General features: G+C 46.9%; 1 protein-coding gene across 5 annotated transcripts in view; it reads left to right on the top strand.

Annotated features, from left to right (window-relative positions):
* The first annotated feature begins 3,154 nt into the window (after positions 1 to 3,154).
* kctd1 (potassium channel tetramerization domain containing 1) overlaps positions 3,155 to 22,333 on the top strand; it is a 102,371-nt gene continuing 83,192 nt past the window's right edge. For 3 of the 5 annotated variants that reach the window (XM_055634298.1, XM_055634297.1, XM_055634296.1), the window contains exon 1: positions 18,696 to 18,772. Coding sequence is in view for 1 of the 5 variants with exons in the window: in XM_055634295.1 (XP_055490270.1) it covers positions 18,696 to 18,772 (77 nt within the window). In the remaining 4 variants the exon portion in view is untranslated. Of the gene's footprint in view, positions 3,532 to 18,695; positions 18,773 to 22,333 lie in introns of those variants that run through there. The other 2 variants (XM_055634295.1, XM_055634301.1) reach the window with 2 other exon arrangements.

The raw sequence follows: 22,333 nt of genomic DNA, 5'->3' as shown, positions 1-22,333 counted from the left end.
GAACCGTCGGCACCAGAGTCCTGGTCTTCTCCTGTGGAGGCCGCTCCACGTTCCTTATTCACGACAACAGAGACCCGACAAAGAAAGGTCGGGTCTCACAGGGAGAGATTAAAAGTTATCAGATCCCCCCCCCCACACACACACACCCCCCAACAAAAAATAACAAAAACTACATAGAAACATAGACAAAAAATAATAAAAACGCAGACGGGCTGCAGAGGCCGCTGCTGACGAGAGTCGCACCGCCTACCGAGACGGTGGATCCTTATTCAACCTCTTCCAAAGTTCACAATCAGATCCTTGGTTTTACTGACACTAAGAGCAAGGTTGTCATTCTGGCACTATTTTGTCAGTCAGTGAGTCGATCTCCTTCCTAAACTCTGACTCGTCATCATGCCTAATTAATCCAACAACAGTGTTGTCGTCGGTGAATTTGAAGACGGAGTTCTTCTCTCCTAATCTGACACTTTATTAATCTCTTTTTCATCTTCATCCCTTTATCACTTACACCACCCATCTGCAAATCAAACACCTCTCACATGTATCCACCTATCACTCACCAGGCTTTGTTCCACACCCCCCATCTGTTTTCCACCTTGCTGCCCCCTACTAAAATCAGTCTGGAGAAGGATCCCGACCTGAAACGTCACCTATCCATGATCTCCAGAAATGCTGCCTGACCTGCTGAGTTATTCCAGCATTTTGTTTCATTTTTGTTAAACCAGTTCCATGTATCACCATCTCTGTTCCAATAAGGTGCAACTCAAAGAGGTTTTGGTCTCTCTCTCTGATAGGAGAACTTACTCCACTTTGGTTAATCAAGTCAAGTTTATTCGTCACATACACATACGAGATGTGCAATGAAATGACACATGCAGCTCGTTCCATACACCCACCACCCTTTGTGTAAAAATGGTGCCCCTCAGGTTTCTATTAAATCTCCCCCCCCCCCACACACCTTAAACCTAGGTCCACTGTTCTCATACTTGTATGCCTGCAATATGCCTGCCATATCACACCTTCCCCAACCAACAATGGGACATTATGGACTCCACCCTTCCTGAGGTCATCTGTTACCAACCTCGATTTGTTCTGGCCTATTCTCGCCTCCTCCCCAGATCTGCACTTGCAGTCTGAAGAAGGGTTCTGACCCAAAACATCACGTATTCCTTTTCACTCGAGATGTTGCCTAACCCGCTGAATTACTCTATCCTCCGGTTTTTGTGTCTATCTTCTGGTTTTTGATTCCCATGCTCTGGGTGATAGGGTGCGTTCACCCTATCTATTCCCTCATGATCCTCTACACCTCCAAAATTGGAGAATTCAATGTTCATGCCATTCATTGGGTTGTGAGCTACCCAAGAAATTGGTTTGCTTTCACAGGGTCTTGCAGGTAAACACAAATAGCTGGAGTAACTCAGCGGGTCTGGCAACATCTCTGGGCAAAATAAATAGGTGACTCTTTGGGGTCGAGACCTTTCTTCAGACTGAGAGTCGGGGGAAAGGGGACGAGAGATACAGACGGTACTTAGGACAAATTAATGGAAGGTATGCAAAAAGCAACAATATTCAAGGAAGTGTGGAGCCCACAAAGGTCTTTTGTTGGCTGTGGGATAGGTGATAACGAGTATATAGACAGAGGAACTCAACAAGACGACAGTGAAACTAGTACAATGACTAGGGTGGAAGGACGGAGAGAGAGGGAACATTGGAGAAATCAATGAAGTTAGAGAAATCAATATTCATACCACTGGGGTGTAAGCTGCCCAATCAAAATATGAGGTGGTGTTGCTCCAATTTGCGTGTGGCCTCAATCTGACAGTGGAGGAGGCCCAGGACAGAGAGGTGGGTGTGGGAATGGGAAGGGGAGTTAAGTGTTTGGCAACTGGGAGATCGTGGTCTTGGAGGTGGTGGATTGGGCAACTCCAACAGCCAGTGACCACCTTAGATTGACTGATGGTCATGGAGAGAATTGTAACCACTTTCCCCTCCCTATGCTCCCTCCTGCCTCCTACTCACACAGCGTGGAAACAGACCAACTTGCCCCGTCTACACTAGTGCCACTCCCTGCGTTTAGCCAGAAACCTCTGAACATGTCTTATCCATGTGCCTGTCCTAATGTTTCTTAAACGTTGTGATAGTCCCTGCCTCAACTACCCCCTCCAGCAGCTCGTTCCAAACACCCACCACCCTTTGTGTAAAAACGTTACCCCTTTATGTTCCCATTAAATCTTTTCCCCCTCCCTCACCTTAAATCTATGTCCTCTGGTTCTCGATTCCCCCACTATGGGCAAGGGACACTGTGCCTTTACCCAATCTATTCCTCTCATGGTTTTGTACACATTCCTTCCCAATGACTTTACTCCCCTTATTCAGCCTATCGCCCGCACTCCTCCCGCCTCCAACACCCTCTCCCCCCCCCCCCCTCATTCTCTGCTTCCTCCTTCTCTACCCCACTCGTTTCCCTTCCCCTACAACCCTCTCTCCTCTCCCTCGCATCCCATGCACCCTCTTTCTCTAGCCGACCCTTCCCCTCCATCCCTCTCCTCTCTTCCCCCATCCATCCTACACCTCTCCCCTCTCTCACATCTCGCTCTCTCCTTCTCTCCCTCGCTCTCTCTCTCTCTCTCTCTCTCTCTCTCTCTCCCTCTCTCTCTCTCTCTCTCTCTCTCTGTCCCTCTCTCTCTCTCCCCCCCTCTCTCACCCCTCTCCTCTTCTCTCTCTCTCTCTCTATTCCCCCCTCTCTCCCTCTCTCCTCTTCTCTCTCCCTTTCTCACTCTCCGTCTCTCGCTCTCTAACCCTCTGTATGTCTCTCTCTCTCCCCCCTCTCTCTCTTTCCTCTCTCTCTCTCTCCTTCCTCTCTCTCTCCTCTCTCTCTCTCTCTCTCCTTCATCTCTCTCTCTCTCTCTCTCTCTCCTTCCCCTCCCTCTCTCCCTCTCCTCTCTCCCTCTCTCCCCCTCACCCCCTCTCTCGGCCCCTCACCCTCTCTCTGCCCCCTCTAACCCCCCTCTCTTATGGCAAAGAAACACTCGATCCATTTTGTGAGGAAAACCGCCCGCAGGAAACATCACATCAAAACTAATCATAGCGATTAAAATCAGCTTTCTGTACAGAGGGAGGGAGAGTAATGAACAAGTTGAAGCTGACGGGGGGAGAGACTGTTGCAGACAAAGGAAAATGATGCAAGGGCTGAAATTACAGTGTGCTGGCAACATAAAAATTGTAACAAACCGGGGCACAGTCAGGGCGAAAGCAAGGAGGGAAAATGCACCTACAGAACAGTTAATTAAATTTAACTTTTCTTTGCAGATTGGTTGAGACGCGAGGAGAGGCAATGAGCTAATTGTGTCCTGATCCTTGCCTTGGGGGGTTTCAATGCCCTACAGCGACTCGCTCTCTCTCTCCCTCTGTCTCTCTCTCTCTCGCCTACCTTAGAGCCAGCCTCTGTAAGACGGTCTACATTCTCTCCCGTGTATCGTGGGGAGCGGAGCGGAGAGGCGACACACCGTCCGCCACCCTTCATTGTAGCAGGTGAGAGGGTGTGTGAGAGAGAGAGAGTGTGGCGGCTCGGCCGCTGACTCCCTCTGTGTGTGTGTGTGAGAGAGAGTGTGTGTGTTGATTTGTGTGTTGCTGGCTGGCACTTTGGGGGACGCGAAGCGTTTCACGCATGTGCTGAGCAGTTGGATGTGAGCTTCAGGGAGAGAGGTGTACTCACAGACACAGCACACACAGACGCAGTACTCACACACATACAGCACACACACACAGCACACACAGTACACACACACACACACGCACGCACACACACACGCATACAGCACACACACACCCACATAGCACACGCACACACATTACACACACACAGTACACACACACACACACACTAAACACACACAGCACCCACACACAGTACACACACACACACACAGTACACACACGCACAGTACACACCACACACAGTACACCCACACACAGTACACATACACAAAGCACACACACACACTACACACACACAGTACACACACACACATATACACACACACATAAACACACACACACACGTGCACACACACACGTACACACACACTCGTACACACACACGCACACACACATATACACATCTAAACACACACACATACACACGTACACACACACACACACAGTACACACACACACACACACACACACACACACACACACACACACACACACACACACACACACACACACATAGCACACACACACACACACACACACACACACACACACACACACACACACAGTACACAGACAGTACACACATACATTGTATATACACACACACAGTACACACACACAGTACACACACACACACACAGCACACACATACACTGTACACACATACACTGTACACACATACACCGTATACACACATAGTACTCACACACACACACACACACAGCACTCACACACACATACACACCACACACCCACACACACACACACACACACACACACACACACACACACACACACACACACACACACACACACACACACACACACACACACACACACACACACACACACACACACACACACACACACACACACACACACACACACACACACACACACACACACACACACACACACACACACACACACACACACACACACACACACACACACACACACACACACACACACACACACACACACACACATTCACACACACACACACACACACACACACACATACACACACATATATCACACTCACATACACAGTCCTGACACACACACGGTACTCACAGAGTACTCACACACATGCACAGTATTAACACATATGCACTCACACATATATCACACACATAGTACTCACGCATATACACATAGCTCACATACTCACCCATCTCACACGCATACTACTGCCACACACAGTACTAACACATATACAACACACATTTTTATCACATGTCTACAGATTCACACACTCACACATACATACCATATACACAGTACTGACACACACACATATATACAACACACCACACATGCACATTACACACACACACATCACAGCTCACACACATACACACTAAGACATACACTACTGACTCATAAACACTGCTGACACATTCACATGTTTACACATATCACACCTTAAACTTGGACACACCATTAACACACACACCACAACTCACACATCACTAATACACTGACACACATAGAGACTCAGCACACACTTACACACGCACACACCTCCCACACGCCATCACACCACTCATATCCTTGAACACACTACTTACCAGCATACACACTCACAGCACACCATTCACACGTTTACACACACGATTCACACACACCACTCTCACGCACACAGAGGGCACACTTGCCAGATCGCACAGATCACATACACACACATCACTAACACACTTACACCAACATCGCACACTCACAAGCATTCACACACGACATGTCCACACACACACATGTATGCACCATCACACACACATTACTAACATACTTGCACCAACATCACACACTTACACACACACACATCTCACACACACAGAGGGCACACTCGCCAGATCGCACAGATCACACACACACACATCACTAACACACTTACACCAACATCACACACTCACAAGCATTCACATACACACATGTATGCACCATCACACACACACACACACAAGCCTCTCTCTCCATCCCTCCCCGTCTCCTGCAGCGCGTTGCTGGGGCCGCTCTCTCCCGCCGTGCCCGCCCTCACCCCGCCAGAGCAGCGCATCAGTGGCCGCTTCACCCCCACGGCAGCCCACCGGCCACCCCCTGCTCACCCCCTCTCCCAACACTCCTCTCCTCTCCCATCTCCCCGCTCCATCTAGCCCTCCCCTCCCACCTACTCAAGACTCCCGCCCTCCATCTCCTAACCCTTACCCCTCCTCTCTCCCATGTTGTCTTCCAGTGCTCTAGTCATCCCCTCATCCCCTCCCACCCTCCACTCTCCCCTCTCCCTCTCTCCTGTCCCTCTCTACCCACTCTCCCCCTCCCCTCTGACGCTCCTCTACCACCCTACCTACCCTCTCCTCTCACCTACCCTTCCATCTCCCCCTCCCACACTCCCATCCTCCCCCTCTCATCTTTCCCTCTCCCACCTTCCCCAATCTCCCAGCCTCTCCCCTCTTACCCTCCCACCCTCCCTTAACCTCCCCACTCTCTTCCTTGCTCTGACCCCTTCTCTCTCCCTGTCTTCATCATGCTCTACCCATCCCCGCACCCTCTCCTCCCACTCGCCCCACTCCCATTTCCCCCTCCCCCCCCCCCCCCAGCTATTACCCCTTCTTTCTCCCACTCTCCCTTTCCTCTCCCGCCCCTCCACCCTCCCCTGGTCCCATGATCTGCCCCTCTCTCACTCACTCTGCCCCCCTTCCCTCTCACTCAGTCGCTCCCACCTTGCCCCTCTCTCACTCACCACCCTTGTCTCTCCCACACTCTGCCCTCTCTCTCTACACACGCTCACTTACCCTGTCCTCTTCCTTCTTTCTCTCACTTTACCCTCCTGCCCCCACTCACCCTGCCTCTCTCTCTCTCTCTCTCCCTCTCATCCTGTTCTCTCTTCTCTCTCTCTCTCTTCTCTTCTCTCTCTCCCCCCCCCCCCCCCCCCCCCCCCCCCCCCCCCGGTCATTAAAAAGAACCATTTATAAAGCAAAGATAGACAAAGTGCTGATGTAACTCACTAACATCCCCTTCTCCATCCCTCTTTCATAGAGTCATGGAGTCATACAGGGTGGAAGCAGGCCCTTCGGCCCAACTTGCCCATGCTGGCCAACCTGTCCCATCTCCACTAGTTCCAACTGCCACTGTTTGACCCATATCCGTCTAAACCTGTCCTATCCATGTACCTGTCTAATTGTTTCTTAAACGCTGCGATAGTACCTGCCTCAACTACCTCCTGTGGCAGCTCATTCCTACACCCACCGCCCTTTGTGTAAAAAAATGGCCCCCTCGGGTTCCTATTAAATCTTTCCTCAACCGCTCCCCACCACCCAAGTGCATTCCAAAGACATGCATGTTTGTAGGTTAATTGGCCCTCTGTTAAATTCCCCCTCGTGTTTAGGGAGTGGATGAGGACGTGGGATAACATAGAACCAGCACCCATAGAACTAGCACTCTCCTGCCCTTCTCCCTTCCCCTCTCCACCCATATCCCTCTCACCGGCTTTACATGTCACTCCTTAGAAACATAGAAATTAGGTGCAGGAGTAGGCCATTCGGCCCTTCGAGCCTGCACCGCCATTCAATATGATCATGGCTGATCATCCAACTCAGTATCCCGTACCTGCCTTCTCTCCATACCCCCTGATCCCCTTAGCCACAAGGGCCACATCTAACTCCCCTCTTAAAAATAGCCAATGAACTGGCCTCAACTACCCTCTGTGGCAGAGAGTTCTAGAGATTCACCACTCTCTGTGTGAAAAAAGCTCCTAGAGTCACTCCTTGACTCTCCTTATCTGACACCCTTTTGTCCCGACCCGAAACGTCACCAATCCATGTTCTCCAGGGATAGTGCCTGCCATGCTGAGTCACTCCAACACTTAGTGTCAGTTTAGTTTATTGTCACATGTACCGAGGTACAGTGAAAAGCTTTTGTTATGTGCTATCGAATCAGCGGAAAGACTATACATGATTACAATCGAGCCGTCCACAACGAACAGAAACAGGATAAAGAGAAAAACGTTTAGTGCAAGATAAAGCCAGTAAAGTCCGATTAATGATATTTTGAGGGTCTCCAATGAAGTGGGCCGTAGTTCAGGACTGCCCTCTAGTTGGTGATCATGTATAGGCAGGCAGATGATATATATTGTACGTTTCTGTGTTCTATCTTAATAACAATTGAAAGACATTGGGACAGGTGCATGAATAGGAAAAGTTTAGAGAGATTGTGTTGGAGTTTATCTCCTCCATTCTATCTGGGATCCACCCTTCCTTGGTGATATGTTGCCACCCATGATTTGTTCTAGCCATTTTCTACCTCCAATCCCCCCCCCCCCCCCCCCCCCTCCTCTTTCAGTCTGAAGAAGGGTGCTGTCCCGAAACGTCACCCATACCCTCTCATCCATACCCTCTGCTGCCTGTCCTGCTGAGTTACTGCAGCATTTTGTGTCTATCTTTGGTATAAACCAGCATCTGCAGTTCCTACAGCTACAAGTTTCATTGATTGCTGGGTAAAACGTACATCAACAACACTTCCAACAGGCACGGCAACCGGCTGCCTTTATCTGGAAACTTTTAATGAGCCAAAACATGCTTGGAGAGTGATGAAGTGAGATTTAATCTGAGGTCTGCTGGGATTGACTGTTCATTAGATAGGAAGTGGGAGATTTTGGAGAAGAATTCAAAGCTGCCCTACCTACAACTAGAGAGCAGTCCTGACCTGCCATCTAACCCCATTGGAGACCCTCAGACTATCTTTATTTGGACTTTACTGGACTTTATCTTGCACTAAACGTTATTCCCTTTATCCTGTATCTGTACAGTGTGGACGGCTCGATTGTAATCATGTATAGTTTTTCCGCTGATTAGCAAGCTACAAAAGCTTTTCACTGTACCTTGACACTAAGCTGGGCAGACGGTGGTGCAGCGGTAGAGTTGCTGCCTCACAGCGCCAGAGACCAGGGTTCGATCATGTTTACGGGTGCAGTCTGTACGGAATTTGTGCCTTATCTCCAGTTTCCTCCCACATTCCAACGACACACATGTTTGGAGGCTAATTGGCTTGGTAAAATTGTAAATTGTCTAGAGTGTAAAGGATAGTGGTCATGAGTGATGATCACTAGTTGGGCAGACTTGGTGGGGCCAAGGGCCTGTTTCCGCTCTGTATCTCTAAAACTGAAACAAAAAACTAAACTAAACTAAGAGTCCAGGTAGAGTCATGGAATCACACAGTACAGGATGAGGCCATGCCGCCCTTTTTTGCTCACCTACTGTATTTCCATTATTGGAATTGTTTTTTTATTGTCATATGAAAAACCTTTATTACAATGATAAATTTGGTTTGTGTACTATCCAGGCAAACCATACCATGCACGAGTGAGAACATGCCATATAAAAGCAGGGTCTCGACCCGAAACGTCACCCATTCCTTCTCTCCAGAGATGCTGCCTGTCCCGCTGAGTTACTCTAGCATTTTGTGTATATCTTCCAGATAGATCCAAAAAGGAAAAAAAAACACAACATACGGTTACAGCATTATAGTGTTACAGTTACAGAGAAAGTGCAGATAAAGTGCAAGGGCTGCAATGAGGTGGGTTGGAAGATTGGGACGAAACCCTAGCTTATGGGCAGCACAATGGCACAGCGGTAGAGTTGCTGCCTTGCAGTGCCAGGGACTCGGGTTTGATCCTGACTATGGGTGCTGTCTGTACAGAGTTTGTACATTCTCCATGTGATGGCAGAAGGGGAGAAGCATTTCCTGAGTCTGGTGGTGCACGCTTTCAAGGTTCTGTACCGCCTGCCGGACGGGAGTGGGGAGAAGAAGGAATGAACGGGGTGGGACAAGTCTTTGATTATGTTGAGCTGCTTTCCCAAGGCAGCATGAAGTTTAGATGGAGTCAGTGATGGCACTCTGGTCTGTGTGATGGACTCTAAATTTGTGTTGCAGCTTGCTTGGCAATATGGATCAAGGTCACCTGTTGACTTTAGTTTATTGTCACGCGTACAGTGAAAATCTTTTGTTGCGTGCTAACCAGTCAGCAGAAAGATAATACATGAATGCAATCAGACCATTCACAGTGTACAGACACAGGATAAAGAGAATAATGTGAATAACGTTTAGTGCAAGATGAAGCCAGTAAAATCCGATCAAAGATAGTCTGAGGGTCTCCAATGATGTAGATAGTAACACAGGACTGCTCTCTAGTTGGTGGTTGGATGGTTCAGATGCCTGATAACAGCTGGGAAGAAACTGTCCCTGAATCTGGAGGTGTGCGTTTTTACATGTCTGTACCTCTTGCCTGATGGGAAAAGAGAGAAGAGGGGGTAAGACACGTCCTTGATTATGCTGGTTGGAGCTCACAATGGATTTAGGGTTATTTGAGAGAAAGGTAAAGTAACTCGTTGCCAAAGTACTCTGTGTTCAGTCTCAGGATCCATCACTCTTAACAGACTCACCATCCTTCCAGAAGCTAGGGTGCTGTTTGATTCACCTCTACCCCATTGCGGACATTGGACTTTGTCTCTGGAACTGATGCGCTACAATGCTGAGAACTATATTCTGCACTCTGTATCTTCCCTTTTGCTCCACCTATTGTACTTGAGTTTGACGATTATATTTAAGCACAGTCCTATCTGGTCTGATTGGACAGCATGCAAAACAAAGTTTTTCAATGTTCTGTACCATTTCATATTTATAGTTTCCTTCTCCTCTCAGTCTGAAATAGGGTCTCGACTCGAAAAGTCACCTATTCCTTTTCTTCAGAGATGCTGCCTGACCTGTTGTTATTCCAGCATTTTGTGTTTCTTTTCAATATACATGCCAATAATTTACACGTGACATAGAAACATAGAAACATAGAAATTAGGTGCAGGAGTAGGCCATTCGGCCCCTTGAGCCTGCACCGCCATTTAATATGATCATGGCTGATCATCCAACTCAGTATCCCATCCCTGCCTTCTCTCCATACCCCCTGATCCCCTTAGCCACAAGTGACACTAATAATTCTTTACCAGTAACTACATGGGGAGGCTGGACAGGCATGGATTGTTTTCTCTGATCGCCAGAGGTTGTGCACTGATAAAAGAATACAAAATTATGAAAGGGTAGACAGTCAGAACTTCTTTTCCCAAGGAATAATCAAAATATTAGAGCATATAACTAATATTAAGGTGAGAAAAGAACGTCAAGTCAAGTCAAGTCAAACGTCTCAAGGAGATGTGCAAGGTTTTTTAACCGAGGGTAGTGAGTGCCTGGAACGCTGCCAAGGGTGGTGGTGGAGGCAAATGCCTATTTAAAGGGCACTTGGATAGGTGCATGTGTATGCAGGGAATGGATTAAATGCAGGAAGAAACGATTTGGGCTAGGCATCATGTTCAGCACTGACATTGTGGGCCGAAGGGCCTGTTCCTGTGTTGTACTGTTCTATGTTCGATGTTTTTTGAAGGCAGGGAATGGAGGGATATGGAATATGTGCAGGCAGATAAGAGTTGGTCTTGGCATCATGCTTGGCACAGACATTGTGGGCCGAATGGCCTTCTGTTGTGCTGTACTGTTCTGTGTTAACAAACCTAAACCTAAACTTAGCATCGCTCTTTTAATATGGCTCCCCATTGAATTTACTATTTGCTTGCAGCAGTTCTTTCAGCTGGTGAATGAATACTTTGGTGTGGTTTTTGCACAATTAACTATTAATAGTTTGAGGTGTATTTAGCGCGTGGGCGCTGTGGTTAATGTGGTCTCTAGTTTTATTGAAGAAACTGCCTCGCTTGCTTCTGCCTTTAACTGTAGTACCGACTTCCTAACCAAAGCATCTCTGCAAAACATTTGTGCCCATTAATAATAAAAGATCAATACTCGCCCAAAGCACTGCTGAAATCACCTTCTTCATTTCAAGAGAATCAATGATTTTATTGTTTCCCTTTTTCTTCCAACGCTGTTGGAGGAATGCTTTTCTATCTCCTCATACAATGCTTCAAACCTTCGGAAACCCAAGCAACGTTGAAAACGTGAAGGGCACAAAGTGTTGCAGTAACTCAGCAGTTCTGTTGGGCGGGTCTGTGAGAGGTTACCCAAAATGAGAGAATTCAGTGTTCATAGCTTAGTTTAGTTTAGAGATACAGCGCGGAAACAGGCCCTTCGGCCCACCGAGTCCACGCCGACCAGCGATCACCCTGCACACTAGCACTATCCTACACACACTAGGTACAGTTTAAACTGTTAACCAAGGCAATTAGCCTGCAAACCTGTACGTCTTTGGAGTGTGGGAGGAAACTGGAGCTCCTGGAGGAAACCTAATGAGATTGTGCAAACTCCCCATAGACAGCACCCGTAGTCAGTATCGAACCTGGGTGTCTGGCGCTTTGCCCCTCTCACCTTAAAGCTATGCCTTCTACTATTAGATTTTTCCGCACCAGAAAAAATATATACTCTATCAGGTCTCCTCTCAACCTGTAGGGTGCCAGGACTCCTGGTGGAACTCACAGCATAGATGGTGATGTTCAGACTACGGTGAATGCAATAGGTAACAACATTTAAGAGGTGTTTACACAGAACATGAAGAGGCAGGGAATGGTGGGATATGTTCCACATGCAGCCAGATGTGCAGTTTAAGTGCATAAGAAAGAACTGCACCTGTAGAAGTTCGAGAGAGTCCTCCTTGACAAACCGACTCTCCGTAATCTTCTCAAGAAGTAGAGGTGCTGATGTGCTTTCTTTATAATTACATCGGTGTTCTCAGACCAGGAGATATCTTCAGAGATGTGCACGCCCAGGAATTTGAAGTTCTTGACCCTTTCCACCATCGACCCGTTGATATAAACGGGACTGTGGGTCCCCATCCTACCCCTTCCAAAGTCCACAATCAGTTCCTTGGTTTTGCTGGTGTTGAGGGTCAGGTTATTGTGCTGGCACCATTTGGTCAGTCGGTCGATCTCTCTTCTATACTCTGACTCGTCCCCATCAGTCCCCACAACAGTGATGTCATTGGCTAACTTGATGATGGAGTTTGCACTATGTCCGGGCACGCAGTCATGAGTATAGAGTGAGTACAGCAGGGGGCTGAGCATGCAGCCTTGAGGTGCTCCCATGCTGATTGTTATTGATGTTGACACATTTCCACCAAAACGGATAGACTGTGGTCCTTGGATGAGGAAGTCGAGGATCCAATTGCAGAGACCCAGTTCTGAGAGCTTGGAAACCAGCTTGGAGGAGATGATTGTATTAAATGCCGAGCTGTAATCGATGAATAACAGCCAGACATATGAGTTTTTGTTGTCCGTGGTTCAGTGCGGAGTGGAGAGCCAGCGAGATCGCATCCACCGTTGATCTGTTGTGGCGGTAAGAGAACTGCAGTGGGTCCAGGTTTATGTTGAGGTATGAGTTGATTTGCACCATGATCAACCTCTCAAAGCACTTCATCGCCACTGACGTTAGTGTCACTGGTCGATAGTCACTTAGGCACGTCACCTTACTCTTCTTGGGCACTGGTATAATTGATGCCCTTTTAAAGCAGGTGGAACCTCAGACCTCAGAAGTGAGAGGTTGAAAATGTCCGTAAAAACTCCAGCCAGTTGGTCCGCACAGGTTTCTAAAACACGCCACGTTCTAACTCCCCAGTAACTGGTGCCCACCCCTAATTCCCCCTTACTGGTGCCCACCCCTACTTCCCCATTACTGGTGCCCACCCCTAATTCCCCATTAACTGGTGCCCACCCCTAATTACCCGTGTAGCCATTTGTTAAAGTCCCCTGCTACGGTGGTAAATGCCTCGGGGTAAGCCGTCTGGTAATATTCAAAACATATTCCTTTTCTCCAGAGATGCTGCCTGACCCTGAGTTATTCCAGCATTTTGTGTCTATCTTCAGTGTAAACCAGCATCTGCAGTTCCTTCCCACAAATTAATTGCCACAGACGGCCATGGAGGTCGTCAATGAGTGTTAAGGCGGAGATTGACAGATTCTTGATTAGTACAGGTGTCAGGGAATATGGGACGAAGGCAGGAAAATTCCCCATTTACTAGTGCCCTCCACTAATTCCCCATTTACTAGTGCCCTCCACTAATTCCCCATTTACTAGTGCCCTCCACTAAATCCCCATTTACTAGTGCCCTCCATTTTGTCGACACTTTCTCTGGCATTTACTGACTACCCTCTGAGTGAAAATGTTTCCCATCTACTAGTGCCCTCCACTAATTCCCCATTTACTAGTGCCCTCCACTAATTCCCCATTTACTAGTGCCCTCCACTAATTCCCCATTTACTAGTGCCCTCCACTAAATCCCCATTTACTAGTGCCCTCCATTTTGTCGACACTTTCTCTGGCAGCCCAGATACTGACTGCCCTCTGAGTGAAAATGTTTCCCATCTACCCCAGCTTTGCAAAACACAACTAGATGGAGTGGTAAAGAAGGCATATGATGATATACTTGTTTTTCTCGGTTGGTGCCTTGAGTATAAGAGTCAGGAAGTCTTGATGCAGCTTTATAGGACTTTAGTTAGGCCGCATTTGGAGTATTGCATGCAGTTCTGGTCGCCCCCATTACAGGAACGATGTAGAGTATTTTAAGAGGGTGCAGAAGAGGTTTACCAGAATGACACCTGGATTAGTAGGTATTAGCTACAGAGAGGTTGCACAGACCTGGATTGTTTTCTCGGCAGCTCCGGAGGTTGTGGAGAGACTTCACAGAAGTATATAAAACTATGAGAAGCATAGATGGACATTTAGAATTTTTTTCCCAGGATGGAAAGATCAAACACTAGAGGGCATAGCTTTAAGGCGAGATGGCTAAGATTAAAGGAGATGTGGGGTGCAGAGGGTGGTGAGTGCCTGGAACGTGCTGCCAGGGGTTGTGGTGGAAGCAAATACAACAGTGGCGTTTAAGAGACTTTTGGATAGGCATGTGGATATACTGGGAATGGAGGGATATGGATCATCTGGAATGGTGGGGTATGGATTTGCCAATGCACACCATTAATGACCTATTTACGAGTGCACCCCTGTAATTCCTTCACGTGACCGACTTTATTGAGATTTCTGGTGCAGGGAACAGCAGTAATGTAGGAAATGTATAGTATTCGATTTTCAATAATCTTTTTGGATAACATAGCTGAAAATAAACCAATGAATACGATTGGTGAATGTAGAGATACAGGACAAGTGGTAGACTAGATTACAAGCCTCATTGGATACCCTTGGACTATCTTTAATCAAACTCTTCTCAAACTCATCTGCACTGAATGTTATTCCCTTTGTCCTGTTTCTGAAGCCAATTCTCCAACCAGTCAGCTGGTTCTCCCTGGATCCCATGCGCTTTAACCTTCCAGATCAACCTACCATGGTTTTCATCCAGAGCAGGGAAATCAAGTGAATGGTGGGTGTATGGAATGAGCTGCCAGATGAAGTAGTTGAGGCAGGTACTATAACATATTATTGCTAGCCGGGGGCTTTGACTTTGACTCTGACATCGGGGGGGAGGGAGTGCAGTGGAGAGATAAGTTTTTTTGGCCTTCCATCACAGCGATGTGATGGATGTTTATGTAAATTATGTTGTGTCTTGGGTCTATTTGTTTGTAATGTATGGCTGCAGAAACGGCATTTCGTTTGTACCTCAAGGGGTCCAAATGACAATTAAATTGAATCTTGAGTCTTGAATCTTGAATTTAAAATACATTGGACAGGTACATGGTAAGGAAAGGTTTGGAGGGATATGGGCCAAATGTAGGAAGGTGGGACTAGATGACTGTCGTTTGGGCATCTTAGTCAGCATGGGCAACTTTTGCCAAGGGACTGTTTCTGTGCTAATGGCTCCATGACCCTTGGGTAAACGACTGTGCATTCACTATCTATTCCCATCATGATGTTTTACACCTCTATAAGATCACCCCTAAGCCTCCATCTTTGTTTTGCATGTTAGCCAGACCAGAATGTCACAATGGCACAGCCAATAGAACCGCTGCCTCACAGCGCTAAAGATCCAGGTTCGATCCTGACTACAGGTGCTGTCTGCGTGGAGTTTGCCCTTTCTACCTGTTCTCAGCGTTGTTGCACATCAATCCAGGGACAAAGTTCGACGTCGCAATGGGGTAGAGGTTAATCGGACAGAACCCAAACTTATGAAAGGACCATTCAGAAGCCTGATAACAGAGGAGATACAACCAGGGGCTGGGACAAACTGGAAAACTCTTTCAAGCTGCTAGCATCGAAAGGAGGGCCAAATGGCCTCCCTCTGTGCCGATTTCAATCTATGATTTAAATCAGATTTAGTTTTACAAATGCAGCGCGGAAAAAGGGCCCTTCAAGTTTGAGTTGAGTTTAGTTCATTGTCATGTGTACTGGGGTACAGTGTGAAGCTTTTGTTGGGTGCTAACCAGCAATGGGAAGGCAATACATTATTACAATCGAGCTATTTACAGTGTACAGTGTATACGATAAAATAAATAACTCGAATAACATTCAGTGCAAGGTTAAGTCCGATCAAAGATAGTCTGAGGGTCTCTACTACCTGAGGTGTATAGTTGTGGCAGGTACGGGATACTGAGTTGGATGATCAGCCATGATCATATTGAATGGCGGTGCAGGCTCGAAGGGCCGAATGGCCTACTCCTGCACCTAATTTCTATGTTTCAATGTTTCTATGTTGTTCAAGACTGCTCTCTAGTTGTGGTAGGATGGTTCAGTTGCCTGATTGGCCCTCCGAGTCCCTGCCGACCAGCGATCACCCCGCACACTAGCACTATCCCAAACACTAGGGACAATTTACAATCTGTTTTACCGAAGCCAATTAACCTACAAACCGGGTACTCTTTGAGTGTGGGAAGAAACCAGAGCACCCAGAGAAAACCGAAGCAATCTCAGGGAGAATGTACAAAGTCCACAGAGACTGTAGTCAGGATTGAACCCGGGTCTCTGGCACTGTGAGGCAGCAGCTCTACCGTTGCACCACTGCACCAATCTGTGCCAATCCCAAATGCGAAACATGCAGGTTAGTGTGAGACATTGGGAGGTTGATTTTGCTCACAATAAAACATAACTATAATTGCTCAGTGACATATTAATTCAGCCTATCATTCTCAGACAGTTGTTTCAGCATCGCTTGCTGCAATGATTTAATTTGTTTTGAGTCGTAGGAAGGTTTCAAAACTGTAGCTTAAGGCATTGGACTCTTGTGCCCTAGACTTCATAAGTTCATAAGTTCTTGGAGCAGAATAAGGCCATTCGGCCCATCGAACCTACTCCGCCATTCAATGATGGCTGATCTATCTTTGCCCCTCAACCCCATTCTCCTGCCTTCTCCCCATAACCCCTGACACCCGTATTAGTCAAGAATCTGTCAATATCCGCCTTAAAAATATTAATTGACGGCCTCCACAGACGTCTGTAGCAAATAATTCCACAGATTCACCACCCTCTGACTAAAAAATTCGACATTTCTTAACCTGTCTTCATTTTTCCTGTAGGAACATATGAGGGTGGCGCAGTGGTAGAGTTGCTGCCTCACAGCGCTAGGTTCGATGCTGACCTTGGATGCTGCCTGTACGGAGTTTGCACGTTCTCCCTGTGACCGCGTGGGGTTTTTTCTGAGTGCTCCAGTTTCCTCCCACATTCCAAATACATAAGTTCTAAAGACATAAGGTTGACAGAAACAAAATCTTGGAGTAATTCAGCAGATCAGGCAGCATCTCTGGTGAAAAGGAATAGGTGACGTGATTTCTAGGTTAATTAGCTGCTGTTAATTGTAAATTGTCCCCAATGTGTTTGATAGTGCTAGTGTTGCGGTGATCGTTGGTCGGCTTGGACTCAATGGCCAAAGGGCCTGTTTCCATGCTGTATCTCCAAAGTCTAAAGTCTAAACAAGGAACTGCAGATTCTGGTTTATAAAAGAAGACACAGAGTGCTGGATTAACTCAGCGGGTCATTTTGGGGGTCAGCAGCCACTTGATATACCACCAGATTTACTCCAGCACTTTGTGTATTATTAATTTTATATGCCTGTATTTAATATCAATGCAAACTTAGAACCTTCATCACCAAAGTACGATTACTATTTCTCATGGTCTTGGGCAGAGCTGTTGTCAAATCAAGCTGGGATGCATCCCGATAGAATGCTTTCCAAGGTGCATCTGTAGAGGTTGGTAAGAGTCGGGGCAAACATGCCGAACAGTCTTAGTCTTATGAGGACTTTAAAGATACAGCGTGGAAACAGGGCCTTTGGCCTACCATTGAAAGACACAAAATGCTTGAATAACTCAGCGGGACAGCAGCAATGTGTGACTTTTTGGGTCAAGACCTTTCTTCAGACTGAGTATCAGGGGAGAGGGAGTAACAGGCTGTATCATAAGATGAAGATCAAAGAAAAAGTAGAATAGACCATTGTTAGCTAGGAGAATGTGACAACAAAACAAACAGAGATATAATGTGAAGGTACACAAAAATGCTGGAGAAACTCAGCGGGTGCAGCAGCATCTTTGGAGCGAAGGAGATAGGCAACGTTTCGACCCGAAGCGTTGCATATCTCCTTCGCTCCATAGATGCTGCTGCACCCGCTGAGTTTCTCCAGCATTTTTGTGTACCTTTGATTTTCCAGCATCTACAGTTCCTTCTTAAACACAGAGATATAATGTGATCAGGAGGACTCTGTACTCCGTACATACAGCACCCGTAGTCAGGATCAGACCACGGGGCTGGAAACTGGAAGTATCCTGAGCTGATTCTGCTACCACCATCATCTGTAGTGTTGGCTCCCACTGATTGTCGCCCGAAGCTTCCGTCCTTTGCAGGACAGACGATGACAGCGATGTCAACATTTGAAACATGGGAGACGGAGACGAAAGAAGAAGTCGGGATCAAACCCGGGTCTCTGGCGCTGTGAGGCAGTAACTCCACCGCTGCGCCATTGTGCTGCCCACAGATACTGAGTCCCTCCAGCACTTAGATTCTACTCAAGATTACAGCATCTGCAGAAATCAAATGTTAATTTTGTGCTTCTCTCTCCACAGATGCTGCCTGACCTGTTGAGTATATTCAGCGTTTCACGTTTAGTCTTTGTGAGGAAATCAGTCTTGTGGTTGTACAGGTAGGCACCGCTGATTTGCTTTTGCTAAAGTGATTGCAGTTCGGTGAAATATTCATGTTTTTACTTCCGCCAGGGATGGGGAAAAATGGATTCCAACTGATCAAACACTTGAAGTGAAGTAGTAAATTCGACATACTAAATCCAACATTAAGGGTGATCCAGCAGATGAGGAAATCAAAAGACACGTTTAAAGGAACAAAATCTCCCTTTTTGCTCTACCTATTGTAATTGAATTTGACGGAATTATATCCATTCCTCTGTTGTCAGGCTTCTGAACGGTCCTTCCATAAGCTAGGGTACAGTCCGATCCACCTCTACCCCATTGCGGATATTGGACTTTGTCTATGGAACTGATGTGCTACAATGCTGAGAACTATATTCTGCACTCTGTACCTTTCCCTTTGCTCTATCTATTGTACTTGAGTTGGACTTGATCGTATTTATGTATAGTATTATCTGATCTGTTTGGATTGCATGCAAAACAAAGCTATTGTCCTTGGATTTGACCTGATAGTATTTACATAGAACATAGAAGAGTACAGAAGTATGTGTAGGAAAGAACGGCAGATTATTTTCTCTCAAGAGATGCTGCCTGCCCGCTGAATTACTCCAGCATTTTGTTTCTACCTTGGAGTACAAAACTACTCTGGGTGACCCAATGTTACTGCCTGCTCCTTTCCCACTGAATTAATTTCCACATACCTCTACTTCATCCTATCCCCCTGGTTCAATCCCTCCTGACCTTTGTCCAAGACACCTCATACGCCATTCGTCTCATCAATGACATGTTTTCCAGGCCTCCACTCCTTCATCTTTACGATGGACATTCAGTCACTCTGCACCTCCATCCCTCACTAGGAAGGTCTGAAAGCCTTCCGTTTCTTCCTTGCCCGCAGAACCAACCAACTTCCCTCTACCAACACTCTCCTCCACCTAGCGCAGCTGGTCCTTGTACATCACAACTTTGCCTTCGACTCCTCCCACTTCCTCCAAATCCAAGTCGTAGCTATGGGCATCCGCATGGACCCCAGCTATGCCTGCCTCTTTGTAGGGTACGTCAGACAATCCTTGTTCCAGGTGTACACTGGCCCTATCCCCAAACTCTATCTCTGCTACATCGACGACTGCATCAGGGCACCCATGCAGAACTCACAGACTCATCAACTTCACCACCAATTTCCATCTTGCACTCAAATTTACTTGGACCATCTCCGACATCTCCCTACTTTTCTTGATCTCACCGTCTCCATCACAGGAGATCGATGATCGACTGTCATCTATTATAAACCTACTGACTCTAACAGCTATCTAGACTACACTTTTTCCCACTCTGCCTCCTGTAAAGACTCTATCCCCTACTCCCAATTCAACCATCCACACCACATCTGCGCCCAGGATGAGGTGTTCCATACCAGGATATCTGAGGTCCTCATTCTTTAGGGAACGGAGGTTCCCCTCTTCCATCATAGTTGAGGCCCTCAAATGTGTCTCCTCGGTTTCCCGCTGCTTTGCTCTTGCTCCCACTCCCCCCAGTTGAAAGAAGGACTGAATACCCTTGGTCCTCATCTTTCACCCCATCAGCCATCGCACACAGCACATAATCCTCCGACATTTTCGCCACCTCTAACGGGATCCTACCACCAGTCACATCTTCCCATCTCCACCCCTTTCCGCTTTCCGCAGAGACCGCTCCCTCCGCAACTCCCTGGTTAACACACCCCTTCCCAACCAAACCACCCCCTCCTGTGGTCCTTTCCCCTGCAACAAGGAGAAGCAACACCTGTTCCTATACATCCTCCAAGGACGCCAACAGTTTCCTGGTGAGGCATCTCTTCCAACCTCATCTACTGCATCTGGTTTTCCAGGCATATCGGCGAGACCCAGCGCAGGCTTGGCGATCATTTTGCTGAAAACCTCTGCTCAGTCCGCCTAGACCTACGCAATCTATCTGGTACCATTTGTACCAAAGTACAGTGAAAAACTTATCTGCAATCAAATCAGATAATACTATACGTAAATGTGAATATTTAAGATGAGAGGGGCAAAGTTTAAAGAAGATGTGCGGAGCAGGTATTTATTTATACAGGTTTGTGGATTAATAGGTTGTTTCCCCTTGTGTGTAAGATATGAAAGTGGGATAAGATAGAACTAGTGTGAATGGGTATGCGATGGGCGGTGTGGACTCAATGGGCTAAATGGCCTCTAAACTAAACTATATTCCAAGTGCAACCTCACCAATGTCTTGTGTAACTTTAACATAATGTCCCAACTTCTGTGCTCAGTTCCTCGACTGATGAAGGCCTGTGTTCCTTTTTCACCACCCTGTCTACCTGTGATGCCACTTTCAGAATGTTCTAAGATCAGAGTCCATTGCAGAGAGGATAAGAAATCTTGCTTTCCCTCTGGAATGTTGCCTTAAATCTTATCCCCTGAATAAAAACCATTTTGGGACATTTTATGTTTACAAAAGAGCCCTGCATCATAATCATAGCCTGAAGACTAGATTATCCATTTAATCAACTCATTGGCATTTATGTTTTTTAAGATTTCCAGTTATACATATGAATTTTAATTTGTGCATTTGAGGGGAAAAAATTGTTTTTATTTTCTAAATTACTGGATTGTTAGATTTCCTTGTCATATCTGTTTAGAGATGTAATATAGTCATGGTCATACAGCACGGAAACAGCCCCATCGGCACAACTTGCTGACACTGACCAACATGCCCCATCTACATTAGTCCCACCTGCCTGCTTTTGGCCCACATCCCTCTAAACCTTTCCTATTACCACGTGTCTGGTAGCTTGTTCCATTTACCCACCAGTCTCTGTGAAAAAGTTTTTCCTCGGGAACCTAATAAATCTTTCCCCTCTCACCTTAAACCTATGTTTCCTGGTTCTTGATTTCCCTACTCTTGGTTAAAGAGTACCCTATCTATACTCACCCTAGGTAAACATAGATGGGCTGGTATCCAAAGATTCAAAACTCAGCGGGTCAGGCATAAACTCTGGAGAACATGGATAGTTGCTTTTCGGCTGCGATCCTTCTTCAGACTCAAGGTGGGTAGACGATGTTTCGGGACAGGACCATTCTTCAGTCTAAAGAAAAGCTGCGAACCAAAATGTCACCTATCCATGTTTTTATCTTTAACACTTCCCTCCAGAGTCACTAGAATTCCTTCCAGGTAAGACAGAGGTTCAGTTGCACCTCCTCTAACCTCATCCACTGCCTCCTGATTCTGATGTCGGCGAGACGAGGGGCGGAAAACCAGGGGGGGCCAGAAGGGACACGTTCCCCCCATGTTTTGAGAGGTGGGGGACATCCCCCCCAAGTTTTTGTAATCCGGATTTTAAAATCTCCGCTTTCCCGCGAGACAATGGAGGTGGGACTGATGATCGAGGGCGCCGATTGGATGAGAGAGATGTCAGTCAGCAGGCAATGGGGGCAGGACATGATGATTCAGTGCGATGATTGGAGGAATGGGGGTGGGTGGGACTGAGGATAGTGCACGGTGATTGGAGGAGGGAGACGTGGCACAGACCTGCGCCTCATCCACAGCCA

The sequence above is a fragment of the Leucoraja erinacea genome, chromosome 4 (assembly GCF_028641065.1).
Source record: "Leucoraja erinacea ecotype New England chromosome 4, Leri_hhj_1, whole genome shotgun sequence".
NCBI lineage: Eukaryota > Metazoa > Chordata > Chondrichthyes > Rajiformes > Rajidae > Leucoraja > Leucoraja erinaceus.
This window is presented reverse-complemented; position numbering and strand designations above follow the sequence as displayed.